This window comes from Alexandromys fortis, unplaced genomic scaffold (assembly GCF_014885135.2).
Source record: "Alexandromys fortis isolate MF-2015 unplaced genomic scaffold, M_Fortis_MF-2015_v1.1 scaffold_21, whole genome shotgun sequence".
Taxonomy (NCBI): Eukaryota; Metazoa; Chordata; class Mammalia; order Rodentia; family Cricetidae; genus Alexandromys; species Alexandromys fortis.
Window position 1 is genome coordinate 10,508,457 of NW_026067905.1, and position 20,404 is coordinate 10,528,860.

General features: G+C 41.4%; 1 protein-coding gene across 1 annotated transcript in view; it reads right to left on the bottom strand.

Annotated features, from left to right (window-relative positions):
* The window catches only part of Astn1 (astrotactin 1), a 342,711-nt gene that overhangs the window by 64,600 nt on the left and 257,707 nt on the right, over window positions 1-20,404 (bottom strand). Inside the window, exons 15-16 of the mRNA XM_050135418.1 lie at window positions 14,260-14,364; window positions 11,302-11,490 (exon numbers count right to left, since the gene is read on the bottom strand). Of these exons, the coding sequence (XP_049991375.1) occupies window positions 11,302-11,490; window positions 14,260-14,364 (294 nt within the window). The remainder of the gene's footprint in view (window positions 1-11,301; window positions 11,491-14,259; window positions 14,365-20,404) is intronic.

Genomic DNA, 20,404 nt, shown 5'->3' on the forward strand with positions numbered 1-20,404 from the left:
ACCAAATCCAAAACACCAGATATGTTGCTTTACATGTGGAACTTGAATTCATTCTTTCTACCACTTTGTAGCGTACATTAATGTCCCTATCTCACAGACACGGAGACTGAGTCCCACAGCCAGTAAGCCAATGTCTCAACAGCCACATGTAATAAAAAAATCTGATGTAATTCTGTCAGACACTAAACCTTTGCTGCAAGCAACTCCATTAAACTCCTATTGCGGTATCTGTTGAATTAACCTATTTAGCCTTGAGTCAGGCATTATTAAATGTTGCATTATGTTATCAGAAATAGAAATCATTTGCCGAGTTTATAGAGAGAGTCACAGAACATTAGAAGTAGTAGAAACTCTTAAGTGTAATCTAATTTCAAGTTTGTTATTATAGAGACAAGAAAATTATTTTGAAGAGGGTTAGGTAATTTCCTCAAGGTCAAGCTGGCTGGATAATAGCTCAGCCGAGACAAAAGAACCCAGCTCTGCACCCCATTCCAGCGCACTTCACCTCCACATGTTGCTACAGAGGAAGATGAGCTTGTCAGGCTGGGGAAACAGCACTCATCTCAGAGATGTGAAGAACCCAGGGATGCCAGAGTTCAGGCTCTGCCCTTTGACGCAGTCTCCCCCCAAATCACACTTTATCTTGTGATTTCTTTTTCCTCTCACATAATTCCTCTGGAGTTAATTAGTTGCAGGATTCATCCCAAAACTTAATCAAGACAAGAAGCCACATAAATAGCTACCTTGTACTGTTGAGCTTCTAGCCAGATGCATTTTTCTCCTGGGTCTATACCTTATTTCCAGCCCAGTGGTATATGCTGGGTAAAATTAAATAGAGCAAACACATTTTTCCACATTTTACATGGCTGAATCTAGTGAATAGAATAAACTTGGCCATAAGCAGAGTTTCTTTTCTTTCTATGGCATCCCAGAATCCAGCCTTCCCTCCTCTCCACAGTTGGGCTGCTTCACAGCCCAGTACTTTTTGGTTACCTCCTGGCGTTAGCTACTTTATGTGCTGCTGAGACAAAAACACAAGGCAAAAGCAACTTAATAAAAGAAGTTCTGTTTGGCTCACAGTTTGAGTGCGCAGTTCATTGTGGTAGGGAGGTCATGGAGGCGGGACCTTGAGGGGACTGATGGCCACAAAGTCAGAAAGCAGAAAGAAATAAAAGCTGATGCTCAGCTGGCTTTGCACTTTCTATTCAGTCTAGAACCCCAACTAGTAGAAATGTACCCCCTCATTTAGAGTGGGTTTCCCTATCTTGATTAATATAATCTAGAAAGTACCTCACTGGTATGGTCCTGAAGGATTTTAGGTCTTATCATATTGACAATCAATATTAATGACTACACTCCTAATATGCGCTGCATTATTCTAGGAGTTATACAAATAAGAAAGGCTCTATGACTGTTGTTGCATCTGCCTATATTATTTTCCCCTCAGGTCTTCAAAAATATTTTTAAATTTTTTTATGTGCATGAATGCCTTTCCTGCATATGAAGAGCATCTGCCTCAGGGGCCAGAAGAGAGCAATGGTTCCCTGGCACTGGAGTTACAGATGGTTGAGGCATGATGTGGGTGCCGGGAAGGAAACTGTGCTCCTCTGCAAAAGGAGCAAGTGCTTCTAACCACTCAGCCATCTCTCCAGCTCCTCCATGTAAGTCATTATAGGGCCACCTCCATCTTCTCTTCCAGGTGTCAACTTAGACTCAGCCCTCACCATCATCGCTGGGTGATTCTCGGTGCCTGCCAGCTTCATCTATCCCCAATTTTCTAGTCAGCCTCATGTACATCATCTACTTGTAGCTTCTTCATAGCGTCTATTTCTGTGCAAGATGATTGCTTTCATTCAGTTACTGCTTGCTTATTTTCTCTCCTCTCTAGGATACAAACTCCATAACGGTAGATTTTTTTCTTCTGTGTCATTTATCATATACACAGTACCTAGACCAAAGTCTAAACAGAGAGAAGCTACTGAAGAAATAGAAGGCTAAACCCCAATCCCATTCTTAGGGCTTAATCAACCAAGCTGCAAAATCATTTACATATTTGTAGAAACTGAAAATGACCCAGAATATAATTCTAGTGGCTAATCTTGATGGTCAGTTTGAAGGCATTAAATCATTAAAAAATAAACAAACCACTGGGTATGGCTGTGATGAGTCATCTAGATTAAGATAGCAAGGGTGGAAAAGCTCACCCTGGATGTGTGATAGCATTCCATTGGCTGGGGTAGCACATGTAATAAGGGGAGTGTGAACTGGGCCCCAACATCGATCCTGCTTCTACTTCCTGACTATGGACACAATGCGACTGGCTACTTCCTGCCCCTGCCACTATACCTTCCCTGTCATGGCAGATCATATCATCTGAAATGCAGGGCCCAAATAAACCCCTTCTTAACCTGCCTTTGTCAGACTCAGTCACAGTCTGAGATCAGTAGCTAATACAACAGCAAATCAATTACAAGACTATATGAAAAACAGGCTACTTTCCTATTGCCAGATCTAGACACCAGAGTTATCCTATGAACCAAAATGCTATCCAGGTTAAAATATTAAACTCTTTGACAATCTGTGGACCCAGAGAGGGAAGAAAAGAAGAAATAAATAAGGCCATGGAGTATGGTTTCAAGCAATCTACATCGAGTTTTCTTGAGACAGTAGGAAGAAGACCGTGTAACCTAGGTACTAAGCTAAGCGCCTCTAATATAGTTCCTTTCAATGTTAGGGTGCTTAAAACAATCCAGTGTTGCAAACCAGCTGCTTTTGCACACAAGCCCCATAGCCAAAGGCTTAAGCAGAGCAAACTCTCTGTCCAAGGTTAGCCCCTATAGCCTGCACCACTACTTTGTAGAAAGGACGCTGGGAGAGAACCCTGGAGGGTAGCAGGGCTGAGGTTTGCTGTGTAAGATGGTGAAAGAACATTCTGCCTATTGATCTTTGAGAAAGTATAGACAATGTGTTTCTGGGATGAGCATTTTTGGTAACCTCTGGGAGCTTGCTAGAAATCCGGCATCTGAGGCCCCACCCATATTTACTGAGTCACCATCTCAATGAGATCCTATGCAATGCATGTGTGGTACAGGACAACTCAGTCAATTATATTTTAAATGAACGCTGATTGGCTGGTAGCCAGGCAGGAAGTATAGGCAAGAAAACCAGACAGGAAGTAGAGGTGGAGCAATGAAAACAGGAGTATTCTGGGAAGAAGGAAGCTCTTTCTTCAGTCCTGCCCAGACCACAGAAGAAGCAAGATGTGACCTGCCCCACTGAAAAAGGTACTGAGATGGCTAACAGAGATAATAATAATGGGTTAATGTATGTTATAAGAGCTAATACGAAGCCTGAGCTAATGGGCCAATCAGTTTATAACCTAATGTATACTCTCTGTATGATTTTCTTTGGGGGCTTACAGGCCGTGGTAACTGGGCAGGACATAAACCCCAACAAGCAGCCTGCTCTTCATGTTACACATGTGCACATTAAATTTTGAGAATCATTGCTGGGTTTGGGGAACTGCTAATACTGGAAGTCATGAGGAAAAAACTTCTGAAACAAACTACCCAAATCTAGAAAATTGAAAGGGATTGACAGTGCATTCACCATGTACCTAACAAGGCTGGGCATCTGGCCCTGGTAGACTGATCTTTGACCAATGTTCTGGCTTCGGGGATTTCCTTAAATCCTTTTTTGTCTTGTGTACTTTTAGGTAAAATGCATGAAGTCATTTCCAGTATATGTCAGTGATTAGATTCTCTCTCTCTCTCTATGAGTGTGTGTGTATGTATGTGTGTATGTGTGTGCGTGTACACACATTATGTGCGTTTTGGGGCCACAGGTCAACTTTGGATGCCATTTTCCTTGTCTTCTGAGTCTTTACTGGCCAGCATTGCAGAAGCTGGTTAGGCTAGTTGACCAGCAAGCTCTAGAGCTCTTGTTCATCCTCTTCAGCACTGAGATGACACGCATGTGCCATCACATCCTGCTCTTTTTCTAATTTTGTTTTTATATTTTTAAATATGGGTTCTGAGGATTGAACTCTGGTCTTCACGCTTGTTTGAAAGTGCTTTATCAACTCAACTATCTCCCTGGTCCTGTAGTCATGTCTTCTAATCCCGACTTACTACTCACTGGTTCTGTGACTACATGCAAATTATTGAAGTTCTGCAAGATTTTATTTTTACATACTGGGGAGGGTGGGACTTAAGTCTGCTGGAAAATTAAATGAGAAAAGCTATGTTATGTACATATCACATTATTTGGTTTAGAAAAAAGCATTCCAAACAGTCATTTTGGGGAATATTATTCTTACTAACTTCCTCCCTTAACCTATAGATCCAGTGTACTCTGGATCATTGCATCAGAACCTAGGGAACCAAAACTTCAAACTCACAGAAATGTTTCAGAAAGTTTAGCCTTTTTCAAAAGCTCTGCCTATGGCAAAGCCATGCTTAGCTCTGGCAGCTCCATCTTCAAACCTCTGATGCCACAGAACAGCATAACTCTTCTGGTCCCTTCTCCACTTACTGCAGGGTTTTACATGTAACAGATCCTTAGCAAACATTTGCCGAATGACTAAATGAATCATTTAGAGAAAATAGCCATACGCCACCATAATTGCTTTGCTACATGAGCGCTAACTTCGTTGTTGCAAATATATACAGAAAGAGCCTTTGGAGCTGGTTTGCAACCCAAGGGTCATAAAACAAAACATTGCAGAAAATTTAATGATGTACTTTTCATCGGATTTCTGTAAGTTTGTGTCTTTTTAACCTGGTCACATTTTTAAGGCGTGAGTTGCAATCTGGGACGTTAACCTGAAAACCATACCCGGCTGAAATAGATGAGCCTAGACCTCAGCTGACCAGTACTACAGGCTAAGCACTGAGGCAGTGGCTGTTTTTGTGACAGTTGTAGCAGAGGTCTGTTATCCTGGGAAAGGGACTAGCTGAATCTGTCTAAGACCAAGACACACAAAAGCAAAGCGGTAGAACAAGGAAAAGTCAGATCCTAAGTGGTGGGGATACGATGCCACGTAGGTGGATCACTTTCTTTGTCTCTAATCTAACTGCTGATGACTTAGAACTAGAGATCACAGGATGAGAACAACTCTCAGTTGAGTCTCAGAGAAAGATGAAGACAGGCAGCGAGCTCAACTTTCCCCAGGGGTGGGAGGCAGCTGATTAGCTGAATAGTCCCAGTGTGCATGGTGGACTAGCAGTCACAGCAGGGAGGACACCCTTGCTTATTGCAGCTCCTCTGCCTTGATGCCCTAGCCAGATGTGCAGCAAAAGGACTGGTCAGGAAGGCAACAGTCAAAGGTCACAACGAGTGATATTGGAAATGAAACAGGAGGGAAAAAGGCCTGGGGGAACCCGTCCTGAGCACAGCATTAGAAAATATAAAGAAAGGAGCTGCCTTAGTGTGTGAGTAGGGGATTAAGGTTAAGTCTGTGCAGGATTTATCTGAGGAAGGAGCACTGTTTCTTGATCATTTTTCTAAGGCTTACAGATGTATAGTTTTTTTTTTTTCTGTTTCTTCTGAAGTGAGGGAAGGTAAGGCTCATTCTTTGACCAGATTGTGGGAGCTAATTATATATCAGACACTCCCATGGGGGTGAGGACTTAGAAACTAATAAAATGTGGTTGTAATGCTTTGTATTTCCTCCCCGACTTGTGGCCAATGTTTAGGTTTGTTTTTGTTTTTGATTTTTTTATCCCCTTTTCTTTTTTGAGGAGTGTTATTTTATGTTTTTCATTCAAAGTCTTACATAAACTTTAAGGCTGACTTTAAACTTGCTGGGTAGCTGAGGATGACCTTGAACCTCATAATCCTCCCATCTCCACTTCTCAGATGCTGAGGTCACAGCCATGCCAAAACTGAGCTATGTGTAGAAACGTTGTGTGTCTTGCTTTTGTAGGTTCATTTTATGAGTTTTCACAGAGATAACTTTTCAGAAAATATGTTTTAATCTTTAGAAGAATTTATTATAGAAAAGGTGCATGCTTGTTGTAGTAAAAAAATATGGAAGTTCTCAGTACAAAGCAACAAAATTCTTTTATACTTTCCACTAATTAATCTTGGGGCAAACAAACAGACAATTTGCTCTTCTATATAAAGTGAATTTGATATTTCATATGTATTTTCTTTACATATTATTTACATGTGTATGTGTGTGAATATATATATATATATATATATATCCATATGTATCCATATTTAGGTATATATCTATCTAGATTTGTTCATTTATAATGGTGAGGAATAGAAACTCCAGGTGTATAGACAGTTGTTGTGGAATATTACTTTAACTAGGCAAAGATGTGTTACATTTGCTTATGTTGCATTTGTTTATGTAAAGATGTGTTGTGTTTGTTTGTGCTGCATTTGTTTAATTATGTAAAGATGTGTCACTGTTTCAGCTTGCCTGCCTAAGGCACGTGATTGGTCTAATAAAAAGCTGAATGGCCAAAAGCTAGGCAGTAGTGGGATAGATGGATTGTCAGGAAAGGAGATTAAGTAGGAGGAATACTAGAGAAGGGAGAAGAGAATGAGGGAGACAGAGAGGGAGATGGCTGGGGCCATGCGCAACTGCTAGCCAGCAACCCTGAGTAGGACATAAAAGCCCCAAGGGTAAAAACGTAGGTGAAGAGAAACAGATATATAAGAGCTATATACAATATAAGAGCTAGTGGGACAACCATAAGATAAGGCCGAGTATTCACAACTAATAATAAGTTTCTGTGTTATGATTTGGGAGCTGGATGGTGGTCCAAAAGAAAGCCTGCTACATACAGTAAGCTAGAAGTAATAACTGTCTTCTTGCCTCTGATGAGTAGAATACCAGGAAATAAGGTTAGGGAAAGAATTTATTTCTCATTTTATTCTGTTTTATGCACTTTGACTATTTCAAACAAAAACACTTGAAATTAAAAATAGTGCCGCCAAGGCCATCGTTATGGGAGACAATCCCACATGGAAATGGCAGCACAGGGGCACGTGAAGAACGCTGCAGAGAATCCGCAAAGCCTGACAGAAGCAGGAAGCGGGCTGCCATGAACTGTGCCTGGAGTCAGGGAGGCCTTGTGAGAATGGGTCCCTCTAGTTAGTTCTTGCCAAGTGCTTGGAAGATCCAGAACAGTGGTCAAGGTTGGGTTGATGTGCTATTCAGGCCTGAAGAGCTTCAGTGCAACCAGGGAGAGCTTGGACCTGGGAAAGCTCTTGCTCAGCCCACGGAGACTGGATCTGGATTGCTGCCTTCCAGAACTAGAAGAGGGTGAATTTATGTCAAGGTGTCAGGACTGTGTCATTTGTTACAGCAGCCACGGGAACCTGATACAGGGAGGGAAGCTGTACTTCTCGTGCTGAGACAGCAGGATCCAATAAGCATACGGCATCAAGCTGAGGAGCAATGCCACTAAATTGCATTTTTAAAAGGTAACAGATGGTGTCTTTTAGAATGCAGTGAGATGGCAGGAAACAGAAGCAAAGGAGTTACAGGAGGAAACCATTTAAATGGTGTTCTTATTGATATAGAAGCTATACAGATTTATGGGTACAGCATGATGTGTTGACTGATGCGTATTATGTATGTGCCTGATGTATGTTTGATGCGATAATCAAAGCAAGGTGATTAGTATATCCATCACCTTAAATTTTGATCACTTATTCAGGATGAATACACTCAGATGTTCTCTTCTAGCTGCTGAGAATATGATAACACTACAGTTAACTATACTCACCCTACTGTGAAATGCATATCAGGACTTAATTCCTGCTATTACAGCACAGTATATACCAGTCTCTCACTCTTTCTCTCCCTGCCCCCTTTATTCTCTTCTATCTGAATTATTGCTATACCAATTGGTATTGTAAACTCAGCCTTGAGGAAATGCAAAAGAGGAGGCCTGTGTTGAGAAAATATCTAGGTGGGGAAGAGGTTATAACTTCATATGGTTGAGTGCAAAGGATCAGAAGTACCAAGACTCTCTCCACTTTACTTTTTGTGCCTTACATGGGTTTAGAATCTAGTGGCCACAGGGAAGCCAGATGTTGGTCACTGGGGAGAAAATGTAGGTATTAATTTTGACTTGAACATTCTGTAGCAATGAAGTGCTGATTCTTGGAGAAAAGGAATGATTCTGGGGTGGGAGCTGAGGATTCAGATGGAACTCACCCAACATGGGCAAAGAAGGAAGCAATAGCAAAGATGAAGTGAGGATGGAAAGGTGACTCAGTGGGTAAGAGCATCTGCTGCTTTTCCAGAGGACTAGAGCTCAGTGCCTAGCATCCAAATCTGCTGGCTCACAACCACCAGAAACTCTTGCTCCAGACAATCTGATGCTCTCTTTGACACTTTGGGCATGGTCACACCTCTGCCCGACCCCCCAAACACACACACACACACACACACACACACATACACACACATGGAGAGGGAGAGAGAGGGAGAGATAAGGAGAGGGGGGAGGGAGGGAGAGAGAGAAACAGTGAGAGATTGAGAGAAGGAGGGAGGAAGGGAGGGAAGGAAAGAATAAATCTTCCAAAAAACGAAAGCTCTGCATGACCCTTATATATGCAAATGATTCCTTTAAAGGGGTGAGGGCAAAGAGGATAAAACTAAAGGTTAAAGACATAGGAAAAAAAATATGAACAGAACAGCAATAGGAACATCATGGGAAGAGACGAGTTTTAAGGAGAGGCATGATGATAGAAAAATCTATAGATAAGATAGATGGAGTGGTCATAGAATAAATGATAGCGGCACTGATTAAAAAGTCCTTGATTTTCTCCTCCTCCAGTGCTGTTAAAAAACAACTGGAAGAGTGGAAATGAAGCCAATGAGAGGAAGCAGAGGAATGTCAGGGAAACTCTTAAGAAATTCATTGAGAATGTATTTAAACAGTGGTTAAAACGCAGGGGGCTCACATTCATGAGAAGATGAGATTTCAAAGACTCAGCATTAGGAAAGGGAGAACTCATTGGCTGCAGAGATTGTAAACGTTTAAAAGGACATAATTAACGAGGAAGAGGTAAGGTGAAACAAGACAGCTGCAGCCAAAACACAGGCGGAGAGGTTGGTCTGAAACGGAAGACCGTCCTGTTTTCTGGGCTCAAGAGTAAAGGATGATGAGATGAGACCCAGGCATCTTTAGAGATTTATATATGGGGACAAAGGCTAATGGAAAAAGTCTATTTATGTTCTTTTTTTTGTGAAAAAGAGAGAAACAAAGGGAGAAAAAAGGAAAAGAAAGTGATTAAATTTAATTTTAGATATAAGAAATGGAGGCATATTTTTCCCCACGGGTTTCCTAAAGATTCATGTAGAAATATTTAATCCAAAATGGTATCATGAGAAGTAAAGACTACTGCATGAAGAGCCGCCCTCTATGATCCGGCCTAAAACACGCATCTCTAAGTTATCATCAGTCACATGTGAGTAACGCCGAGTGCCTACAGCGATGCCCACATGTCCTTACCAGAAGGGCTTTTCTACCCGTGACAACCACCACTGTCACCACTGGCAACAACTGCAAGAAACAATAGCACAACAGGAATGGTAACAAATGACTGTGTTTTAGAGAAAAGGGAGATTGATGCCCCAGTTTATAATTAAGAACCCAGGCCTGGAGGAATGGCTCAGCCACTAAAGGCTAGGCTCACGACCAAAAAACTTAAGAACCCAAACAAACAACAAAACAGATTAATCCTGTAGCTTCCAGAGAAGTCTCAAGAATGGGGAGCCGCAGGGTGAACATGGGCAGTGGCTCCCCACAACATCTTGCAAGTTAGGCATAGCTGAAGTAAGCTAAAATGATTAAATACTTTTAAATGTAAATACCAAACAGGAAGCTACATCGATCATATTTCTTTGAACTCAAGTCAACAGTTGGCTTGTGGCAAAGCTGCATCCTGAGTGGCAAAAGAGGCTTCCCATCAAGGGAAGCAAGGGGCAATGCCAAGGCTTTAACAAATCTCCCTACTGGGCTCCGTTTCTCTTTAAGGACTGTACTGTGTCTGGACAGAAGCATCATGTAGAGTCAGGAGCTTGGAGCAAGGTCAGGCGCTCATCTCCCAGAAATGCCAGGCCCTGGCAATCCCTGAGCCCCTGGCAGGCAGGAATAGCAAGGGATTCAGCCTTGTGATTCAGTCCCTGGGCTCTGGAACAGAGACTTCAGAGAGTTTTGCCAGTTGGAACTGATCTTATCTACATTCACTTACATTACACTGTTCTCTTGGCAAATTGCATTCAGAATATTGTTCAGATTCCAAAGTTTGAGAAGCCTGAGGTTGAAGCCTCTATGACTTCGGATGACTCTGGTTTAGGGGGATATTCCTACAGCCACTGTGACTCAGAGATTAATTCCTTGGTCCTGCGGAAAGAAGCCAGCCAGAAGGGAAGCCATCATAATTCTGCATCCTGTTGAACAAGGAAATTGGGGGGTTGTATGGAGCTCCCAGAAACAAGAACACTCAGGCTACAGACCTAATTATTCTTTTGGTAACTTTGCTGATGGCAAAGGGGCTCTAGTCTCAAAGAAAGTTTTGATTCATAATCGATAAGATGTCTCATTTCTTGAATTTCACTGTGTCATTTCAAGACTTCCCCAACGTTAGCAGCTTGCACATCCATAACTAGCTCTCAACAGAACACCATGCAGATTGGATCAGGAGGAAGTCCGAGAATGGCAATGCTAAATCCGTCTTGATATGATTAAAAATACTCAGGACGGCACCACTACTGTACAGCAAAGGGGCTTCCGGTCAGTCACCTGCTGTTCAGATACGGGGAACAAAGATTCATTTTTAAGTCTGCCACCCAACACTTACGACAGTTCTTCAAAACACAAATCAATAGGGAAAATGGAGACTAAACCTAAGTATTGTGCAAGCTAGAATGAGAAGGGACTCAGTCTGTCATTCCTGTGAGAGGTTAAGAGGCAGTGTGTTGGTGTTGCTGTGGGTAAATGGACTGGAACCTTCTCTTCCTTCCCTCCTATTTCATAGCAGCAGCATGGATGGCATCTGTCACCCTGTAGTGGTTGGCACACTCTATAGTATATAGAGAATAAAACTCTATAGCTATAGTAACTGGCACAATGAACACATACTTGTGGTCTCATCTTCTATCATTTAATAACCTCTTTTTGAGATTTGAGTTTAGCAACCTGACCTTAGAAATTTCACAGATAAGCACACAGAATTGAGGGAACTACGAATTAATCTTTTACAGGTTGCTGGTGGGCCGATAGTCCTTGCACAGGTGTAGAATTTGCCACTGAGCCACCCACTCACCTTTACTGATATCTTCATATTCCAGCCAGAGTCGCCGTTGAACTTGCTTATTTGGGTACCATATAGAACAGGATTCCTCAAAGCCATAGACAGCTTCCTGGATGTAATGGTTGCCAAACTGATCCAAGAAGGCCACGAAATCTGCACGAGATGTGGCCCCATCCAAGGAGTGGAGCGCATTGCTGAAGGCTGTGGGAGAACATCGCCCAGGAGTAAACAAACAAGGATGGAAACTCAGAGATTAGGTGCACAGATTCCGAGGCAACCTGGTCCCAATTGTGACCATGTGACCTCAAGCGATGTTTGAGAGCTAGCCAGGAATAATATGATGTGTTTCTGTTTAACTGAAATACAAGTTTCTGTTCCCAAGTAGGTATCGTTTCAAGGATGTTGAGTGTGTTGTTAATTTTAGGCAAGTGAAGCAGAGGAGTGCAAATCCTGACTCCTGCCATCATTAAGTAAATGACTTTGTGTCCCCTAAAACTGCAGGGCATGACATTAAATCAATTTAGTCAGATTAATTAATAGCATTTTAAAAATAGAAAGAGAATAGCATAGTCTAAAATAGAAACATAAACACTAGCAAGGAACATTCCACATCATAAGATGAAGTATTGTTTTATGGTGTATGTATTGTATGGATGTGGGTGTATGAAACACGGGGGGTCATAAAATAAAATATATCCCGTGGGTAGAGACTGTGATGGCTAATCCTGTCAGCTCGACAGCATCTGGAGTCATCTAGGTAATGAACTGATGAGCATGTCTGTGAAGAAGTTTCTAGATTAGGCTAGTTGAGGTGTGTCCTGGTTGGTTTTCGTCAACTTGACACAAACCTAGATATACTGAAGAAGAAAAAGTACTAATTGAGCGAATGTCTTAGTAAGATTTGCCTATAGGCAAGTCTGTTGGGCATTTTCTTCATTAACGGTTGATTTTGGGATGACCTAGCCCACTGTGGTTGGTGTCAAGTCTACGCAGGAGGGTTTGAGTTGTATAAGAAAATGGTATGAGAAAGCCATCAAGGAGCAAATTAGTACGTGGCATTCCTTCATGACTTCTGCTTCAGTTCCTCCCTGGAGTTCCTGTTTCAAATTCCTTCAGTGACAGACTGTTAATGGGAAAGTGTAAGAAAAAAAAACCCTCTTTCCTCCTAGAGTTGCTTTTGGTAATGGTGTTTTATCATAGCAATAGAATAATTAACCAAGACAAGGTAGGAAGACACATCCTAATTTTGGGTGGGGATACTGGACAGAGTATAAAAGAAACTCCAGTTGAACACCAGCATTCACCTCTCTCTTCTTCCTAATCCTGCCACCATGCTTTCTCTACCACGGATGTGAGCCAAAATAAATGCTTCCCTCCTTAAGTTATCCAGGTCAGGTATTCTGTCAGAACAATGAGGAAACTAAGGAATACCGGAAACAAAACTGTTTTCAAAACATGTTGACTAAGAACTGGGTAATGAAAGATAATGGAAGAAAAGGTTAGAAAGATCACTGAAACAATGCTTATATTTTATTTGAGAAAAACCAATGGTAAAGGAACAGGAAAATGATGAGCGGAAGAAGGACCCCATAAGCCACCTCATTCTTCATTCAAGCCAAATGTCTTTATGGCTTCTGTCATTCTTTAAGACTCATGGGAGAAAATGGTCTATAGCAATCTTTCCCAAATCTAATACTTTATCTGGCCAGCTCTGTTCAGCCCTCCTTTCTAAACATCTGTGTTTTCTCAGGGCAACGTGTAGTCTTACCCAATCATGAGATGTTAAATACCAAGGGCCACATCACTTGTGACAACATTTTGTGAATTTGATAGGCCCGTGGTAATAGAAAGATCTGAGTGATTGACCCCTGCAATGCCCAACATCTGTGCTAGGTGCAAACTGAGTATTTGGGTGGAGTAACTCCCACCCATGGTTTTGAGAGTGAAGAGTGGCTTCATTTTCTACATAATCTGTTTTTGAGGTTTCCTTCAGCACAGTCCTCATTTCAATCCCTTCTCATTAAGAAATCTGTCAAATAAAAAAGTCAAATTTTTAGATCTTTTGAACCCTGAAGAAATGTTCTAAAAAGTTTACAGTATGGGCTGGAGAGATGGCTCAGAGGTTAAGAGTATAGGCTGCTCTTCCAGAAGACCTGAGTTCAATTCCCAGTAACCACATGATGGCTCACAGTCATCTGTGATGAGATCTGGTGCCCTCCAAGCCAGAACACTGTATGTATAATAATAAAAAAAAGTTTGCAGTAATGTTGCGTCCAATATGAATGTTCTAGATCTCTATATTTTTCCAGTTCATGAAGCAGCAATTTTTATGAATATAGGCTTCATTTTTCAGTATAATTCTTTATGGCCAATTGCCTTTCTTCTACTGACCCTGAGATTCCCCTTTTTGTTTGCTGACTCTAAGACCTAAGTTTACAACTCCTTAAATTATTAAAGTATACATGTATTTTTACATATCATTAAATTCTATATAATATACACTATTATATGTGTTAAAGATATATTTCTCTGTTGCTTTCTATTACACTGTTTAGGATATATGTTGTTTCCTTTTTTCCTTCTTCCCTCCTTCTAGCTCCCTTTTCTTCAGATTTTCATCATATGAAATCTTTCAATCGTGTTTTTGTTCTTTCAAATGTTTTTTCTGACAATTTATTCAAAGTCTACTTTTAAAAAGTACTCAGGTAATATTGGATAACCCCAGGAAAAAATGATATTTTTATTGGTTCCAGTCTTGCCTCTTCTATAGTATAGGATACCCCTTCCAATTTAATCTGTGCTTTAAAAAGAATCTCTTTCTATCCATTTGCTCTGAAGAGTGAATCTGAGTGCATTGGTTGTGTAGCTCATACAGTGGCTGTGTGCTAGGCTGCTTCTGCAATACTGAGCTGAAGGATCCCCAGGCCTGGGGGAGGGCGGAGGTGGGGGCTTGCTCTAGTGTTTGCTTACCCTGAGAGACAGCTGCTTGATTGAGTTTGATGTGGTACATCACAGACCGAACTTTCCAGTGCTGTAGTACAGGGTATCCAGACACTTCACTGAAGTTCACCATCCCTGGGGACAGAGGAGACAAAAGGTCAGCTTGTGGGCTGACTCGCAGGTCCCAGGTTGAAAAGCATGACCCAGTTCAATTAAGCTAAGGATGTAGTGGTGAGGAAATTAGGAAATGCTCTTTGATGAAGAGACTCTCGAAGCCTAGCTGTAACAACCATTGCCTATTGAATTCTTGCTTTCTGTCAGGCATTTTGCTAAGCACTTTGCATATGTTAAGCCATTTGATCCTTATGCTATAGGTGTTAACATCTGCACCTGCCAAGTGAAGACACTGAGACCCTAAGTGCTTATATGCAAAGTCCCCAAGAAACTAGGTAAGACAAGATGGGTTCCCAAATGTGCCTGAACCCAGAACCAGGCTCCTTACTCATTCTGTTGTAATATCCAAACAATACATTTATAGTCAACTCTAGACTTACTGTAAGGCCTGATTTTTAGTCTCTTTAATAATTGTAGCAATTGACTCAGCCAACACATTCTGTAACATTGATTTTTCTGTCTGAATTAACTGATTTATATTTGGTATTTACACTTTAATTATTCTGAGGCTGATAATGCTTATTTCTCCTTTACCAGAAGGGACACTGCTAGGGTAGCTAAGTCATTAAAGGGTAGTGACAGCCAAACAGCAAGTGCCACCTCTATGTCAGGCAATAGGATACACACTTAAGGTTCACCTTTCGCTATGAGAAAATCCAGGTTCTGAGAAGCTAAGTCTGTTGCCCAAGGTCCTCTCAGCACATGCCTCCTTAGGGCCTTTGCACATTCTCAATGACCTGCTCTTCCTTAAGAGCTGAAAGAGTTCCCCTGTTTGAATTCCAGTCAATTCTATAAATATATAACTCTATAGAAACAAAATAAATAAGCCACGGGAAATAAAATAAAGACTTCCCAAGTTTGTAAAAGAACAATTTTAGCTTCATTTCTGTGTCTAACATTTTATATATACACACATCATATATGCATATACACTACAGAAATGTTTATGTGCACTTATACATGTGCATATATGTGCACACACACAGTACATAAAGGAAGTATATATATGTATATATATATATATATATATATATATTATACAGGATACAGGATGCATAGACTGTGGGTGCACAAATAGGGCAATGGAACAGACAAACACAGTCAATTCTTCCACCCTTTTGGCTTTGCTTTTTGAAACTAAATCAACGAACTTAATACCAAAACTGAATGAAACGTGGGCAGGATTAATTAGCTGCTTGTCAACTCTGATCAAATTAGGCGAGTAATTACCAAATTTCCATTTCTGTGTGAATCATATGGGAATAATTATTGGTAAGGTAAAAAGAAGAAAGGTCAAGCAAAGTTGCTTGGTGAAGCAATTGCTTAAATTTTAGCTCAGGTAATCAAGAGAAGCTTCATGTGATAAAGAGATTTTTTCACTGGTTCCCTTTAAGTGTTCATCTTTCAAGGTATGAGCTTTGTGATGACAGCCACATGACTGCACACTTGGCTTTTGACCTTTGTGTTGGCTTCAAAGGCACACAAATGAAACTCAGACTTAACAAAGGGAAGACTTCATTATCTTAAAGGCACAGTTCGTTAGCACAGAAAACGTATGGCAGTGGAAAGCCATTCGAATACGGTGTCCACATCCGCACATCCATTCTGTTGCTATCTGAAAATGCCTATTTATAAAACAAGTAAAGATCTTCAACACATGACGGGGCGGGGGCAGGGGATGGGGTACTGTTGGATCCCTTTAACTGAACTGTGTCCTAGTCAGAAAAAAAGTAGACAAGAAGCCAGGCGACCTGGGCTCCACAGTGTTTCTCCAGCTGGAAGTTTCAGAAAGAAAAGTATTTTAAATGTCAGTCACTTTTTCTTCACACAACCCAAGTAGCCTCTGTCTGGCTACCTGGCTATGGGATAATTTGGTTCCTGGGTGTTTAATCTGCAAAATCAGAGGCCTGGCTGAATTATCTTTGGGTTTCCTTTTCAATTCTGTGATTTCAAGTAGCTGTACAAATGGCTTTAGGCAAGCAATGCAAGCACTTCTGTTTTCAGAGCTGAAAAGTGGGGCTGAGTGCATTTATCCCAATTACTACACCGGTAGGTGGTGAGAGTAGAATAAAATCATGAGCATAAATCCCTTTCTGGGGAAAATAAAGAAGCACGTGCATGCATGTCCCTGTGACATTATCATCTTTCTCTTCTCCCTCCTTTCTTCCCTCCCTCCTTCCCTCCCCACCCTTCTCTCTCTCTCTCTCTCTCATCACCCATACATATGTAAACTTGGCATTTCTTAACTGATATATTGCTGTGACTTTATAGACTTTATTTCAGAACAACACGGAGAATCTAAGACTAAGTAAGAGGCATGGATGTTTGGAGACAGGAGGCATATTGGTGTCTCACCTTTACCCAGGATGAGTTACCTAGATTTGGGTATTTAACAGCCAAACACAATTCCAGTGACTATTCTTAGGCCTCATTGCAGTCAGAAGAGTGGTTACATAATGGTTAACGCTTGGAAAGTGTCTGCTTCTACCTACTTATAGATAATTTCCCCCTTAGTTACAAAGGAAGGATAAAGTACATAATTCTAGCCGAGTCATGTTTCCTTCTCAGTGTGTCCTTGACATGCAGTCAGGTTTATTCTATTATCATCTTCGAACACATTTATACCAAATGGATTCTTTTCCCAAACAAAATGTCTCTGGCTGTGTTTTCTTGAGAATGGATGCTGTTTTTTATTTTATATTTTTAACCTATGCTTGAGGACAGAGTTGCCAAACATACCTGTGTATAATCTGAAAAGAGAGGGAGGAGAGAGAAGAGACTAGAAGAGAAAGGCAGAGGAAGGGGGGGATTGAAAGAGTGTACAAATGGACAGAAAACAGAACAATACGAAAGCAGAACTCTACCCCAAATCTACAGCAGCTGCTTAGAAAACTATCCCATCAGCCCACTATCTCTATTGCCCCATCCAGGAAGCCAACCTAAAACCCACAAGTCAGGGTGTGGAAAGCCAGACCCTTCCTAGCACACTGCCCCAAAAGCCTAATGGTTGTCCCCACAACGATGTCATCCAAACACCAGGGATCTTATTAAAGACTGAGTATCTAATGCATCCCCATAGCCAGTGACAAAGGTTCCAGTTAGCTTTCCTACAGTATTCCCAAGTCAACAGCTGGCAACCCCACCTGTGACCTTGCCCTTTTCTCATCATGAAGATTTTCTACTTTCCATTCTGCCTTTGAGACGGTGCCAAAACGCACACGATAGCTGCTCTGTTCTTGCTGCCGCCAGCCTGGAATAGATAGCTGTTAGCTGTTTCCATTGGCTGGCCTTTCTTCACTTCCATGCAACGAGTGACAACGAGGTGACCTGGGAAGCTTAACTGTTATTCTGAAGCGGCCGAGGAGGATTTATAAATCAGCATTTCCAGTGTGGTATTTAATAATTCCGCCAGATGGTCTGCGTGCAAAGGATTCTTTAGTTCAATAGGATTGGGAATTGCTGGGTTAAATAAAGTGGAAGGGATTTCTCGCCTGCAGGCTTTCTCATATTAAGGTGGTGGGAATTACTGAGAGGAAGATGCCACATGCAGTTTCCTGAACATATCTGAAGTCAGAACTGCTTTATGAACAGAACTTGGATTTTTTTTATGAAAAAAAATAACAAAGCAAAAAATGCTTAGAAATGCTGAGACAGAAAATTCTGAAGATCACTTCAGCTCTAAAACCCTTCAAGCTTGTAGGCTCGTGAGGATTATGGCCCATAACAACACAGAGTGTGACAGGACGCATGATTCACTGTGCCACTGCACGGAAAGTTATCACTAAAGTGTTACCAGGACTGGCCAGAGAAGATGGAAGGCATTTGGTCAGTCACTTCTTTCTCAGTCCTTCTAGTGATTCTGGGTTAAAGACACAAGGAAGAGAGTTTCCTTTTTGCTTTATCACAAAAAGACACTAACTGGGACTAACTAGCTCTGCTTACCCCAAACAGGTTAAAAACTGGATAAAAAAAAAAAAAAGCCACCAGGTTAGGAAACTTTCACTCTATCTGGGAATCAGGCAGATTAGAAGGACCTCAACTTGTCATTTTAAACTTTAAGGCACATGAAGAGGGCAACAGGAACATAGTGGGTAAATTTAATTCTGTTGTGGCAAAGAACATAATTGAAGATTTTCCTTATCTCAAAGATGTGGATTCAAGTACAGGTGCTTCTGATGTCTCAGCTCCATCTCCCGCACTCCCGAAATGCTGCTGGCACCATCCTAGGCTGCTCTAGGCATCCTCCTAGCCTGGTCAGTGCAGGACAATCTTCCCTTCCAAACTGAACCACAGATGTGGGGTGCGGCTGGTGGGTCTCTAAACAAGCAGCTCACTAGAAACATGGAGCTTTCCTTGTTTGTAGGTGCCAGCACCCAAGCCTCATTTTTAAATTCACACACACACACACACACACACACACACACACACAGGGAAAGGGGGAGAGGAGGGAAGGGAGAGGGAGGAGGATGCTTCTTAGTAAACAAAATGGAAGCTCTGTCGGAGACCTATGCTTTTTTAGGAAGCACTCCTGAGTCTACATGTTAATCCTGTGTGTGTGTGTGTGTGTGTGTGTGTGTGTGTGTGTGTGTGTGTGTGCAGTCAGAGCTTTCCACAGACAACTGATTTTTGATTTGAAAAGATTCCTTGAAGGACCACAATGTATCTATTTTTCATTATTATTTTACACTGCTTCCTTTTCTGCTAAAGAGAAGACACATAGAAGATGTGGCCAAACTTTTGATATTGAGACATGACATTGTTGAGAAACAACGTCATCATCTACAAAGCTCATGCTCAAGAAACAGGATACAAGAAAGAAAGAAAGAGAGAGAGAGAGAATGAGAGGGAGGGAGGGAGGAAGGGAGAGAGGGAAGAAGGGAGAGAGGGAGGGAGGGAGGGAGGGAAGAAGGAAACAAAACCACCACAATATCTCATGGTGTTTTAAGCATGCTTATCGTTTTGTGCTAGGTCACGCTTACCTCCGCATGCAGCCACAGGTTGCACATGCTGAACAGTACTTTTCATTGGTGAATTTATTTAGTTAACTAATACAAATGCCACAATGTGTTAGGAGTCACATTCATTAGTGTTGTCTCTCATATAAATTCTATGAGGAAGACAATGTTATAACACACTTTTTTTTTTTTTTTAAGGTAAAAGAAACCAAAGCTCAGAGAAGTAAAGTAGCTTGTTTGGAACTTAGACCAGTGAGGAGCAGATCCCAGCTGCCAGGCTCTAGGCCCACGCTAATAATTACTATACTTCTTTAACTCCTGGTGTCTATTGTAGGCTTTTGTTCAACAATTCATTTAAAAATGGAGGGAAAGAGACAGAAAGTATAGAATAAGAAAGACAGAATGATTAAGTAGAGGGATAATGAAGAAACAAGCATAATCAATGAAATTGAGATCATGCATATTGCTCTAGTAAGTGATGCCAAATCCCAAGTTACTGATTTCTAGGGTTTACGGGGTTCCTGAAGCCCCTTCTTAGCTCATAGAGGATCTGTCCAGAAGCCAAGGCCCAGAAAGAAACAGCCTACCCTCTGGGCCCCGCCTCTGCTAGTGAAGCTACATCTCTGTCCTGTATAGGTCAAGAGAAGGAACCATGGAATGAAGAACAGAGAGGCAGGGTTTATTGCCTCTTCTCACACGAGGAGGGATCAAGAGGATCTCACACATCAGAGCTAAATTCAAACACAGGGTCACTGGACAACAAAACTCCATAAGCCTCTGTCTTATCTCACTGCTCCAGAAGTTTTTTGCAGGGAACTCAACTACACCATATAATGCATATTTAGGGGATAGGTGTGCTCCATCTTCTCTCTGCCTGGATGCATATGCATTCATTATGGCATTTCCCCCACCCCTGAAGAATTTCTATAAAATTTAGCAAGAGAAATAATCACAGCCATTGTGTAGTAATCATATGAGAATATTGACAATTTTACTAACAATTAATCCTAATAATATTTGATTTTATAACCAATTGTTCACGCTTG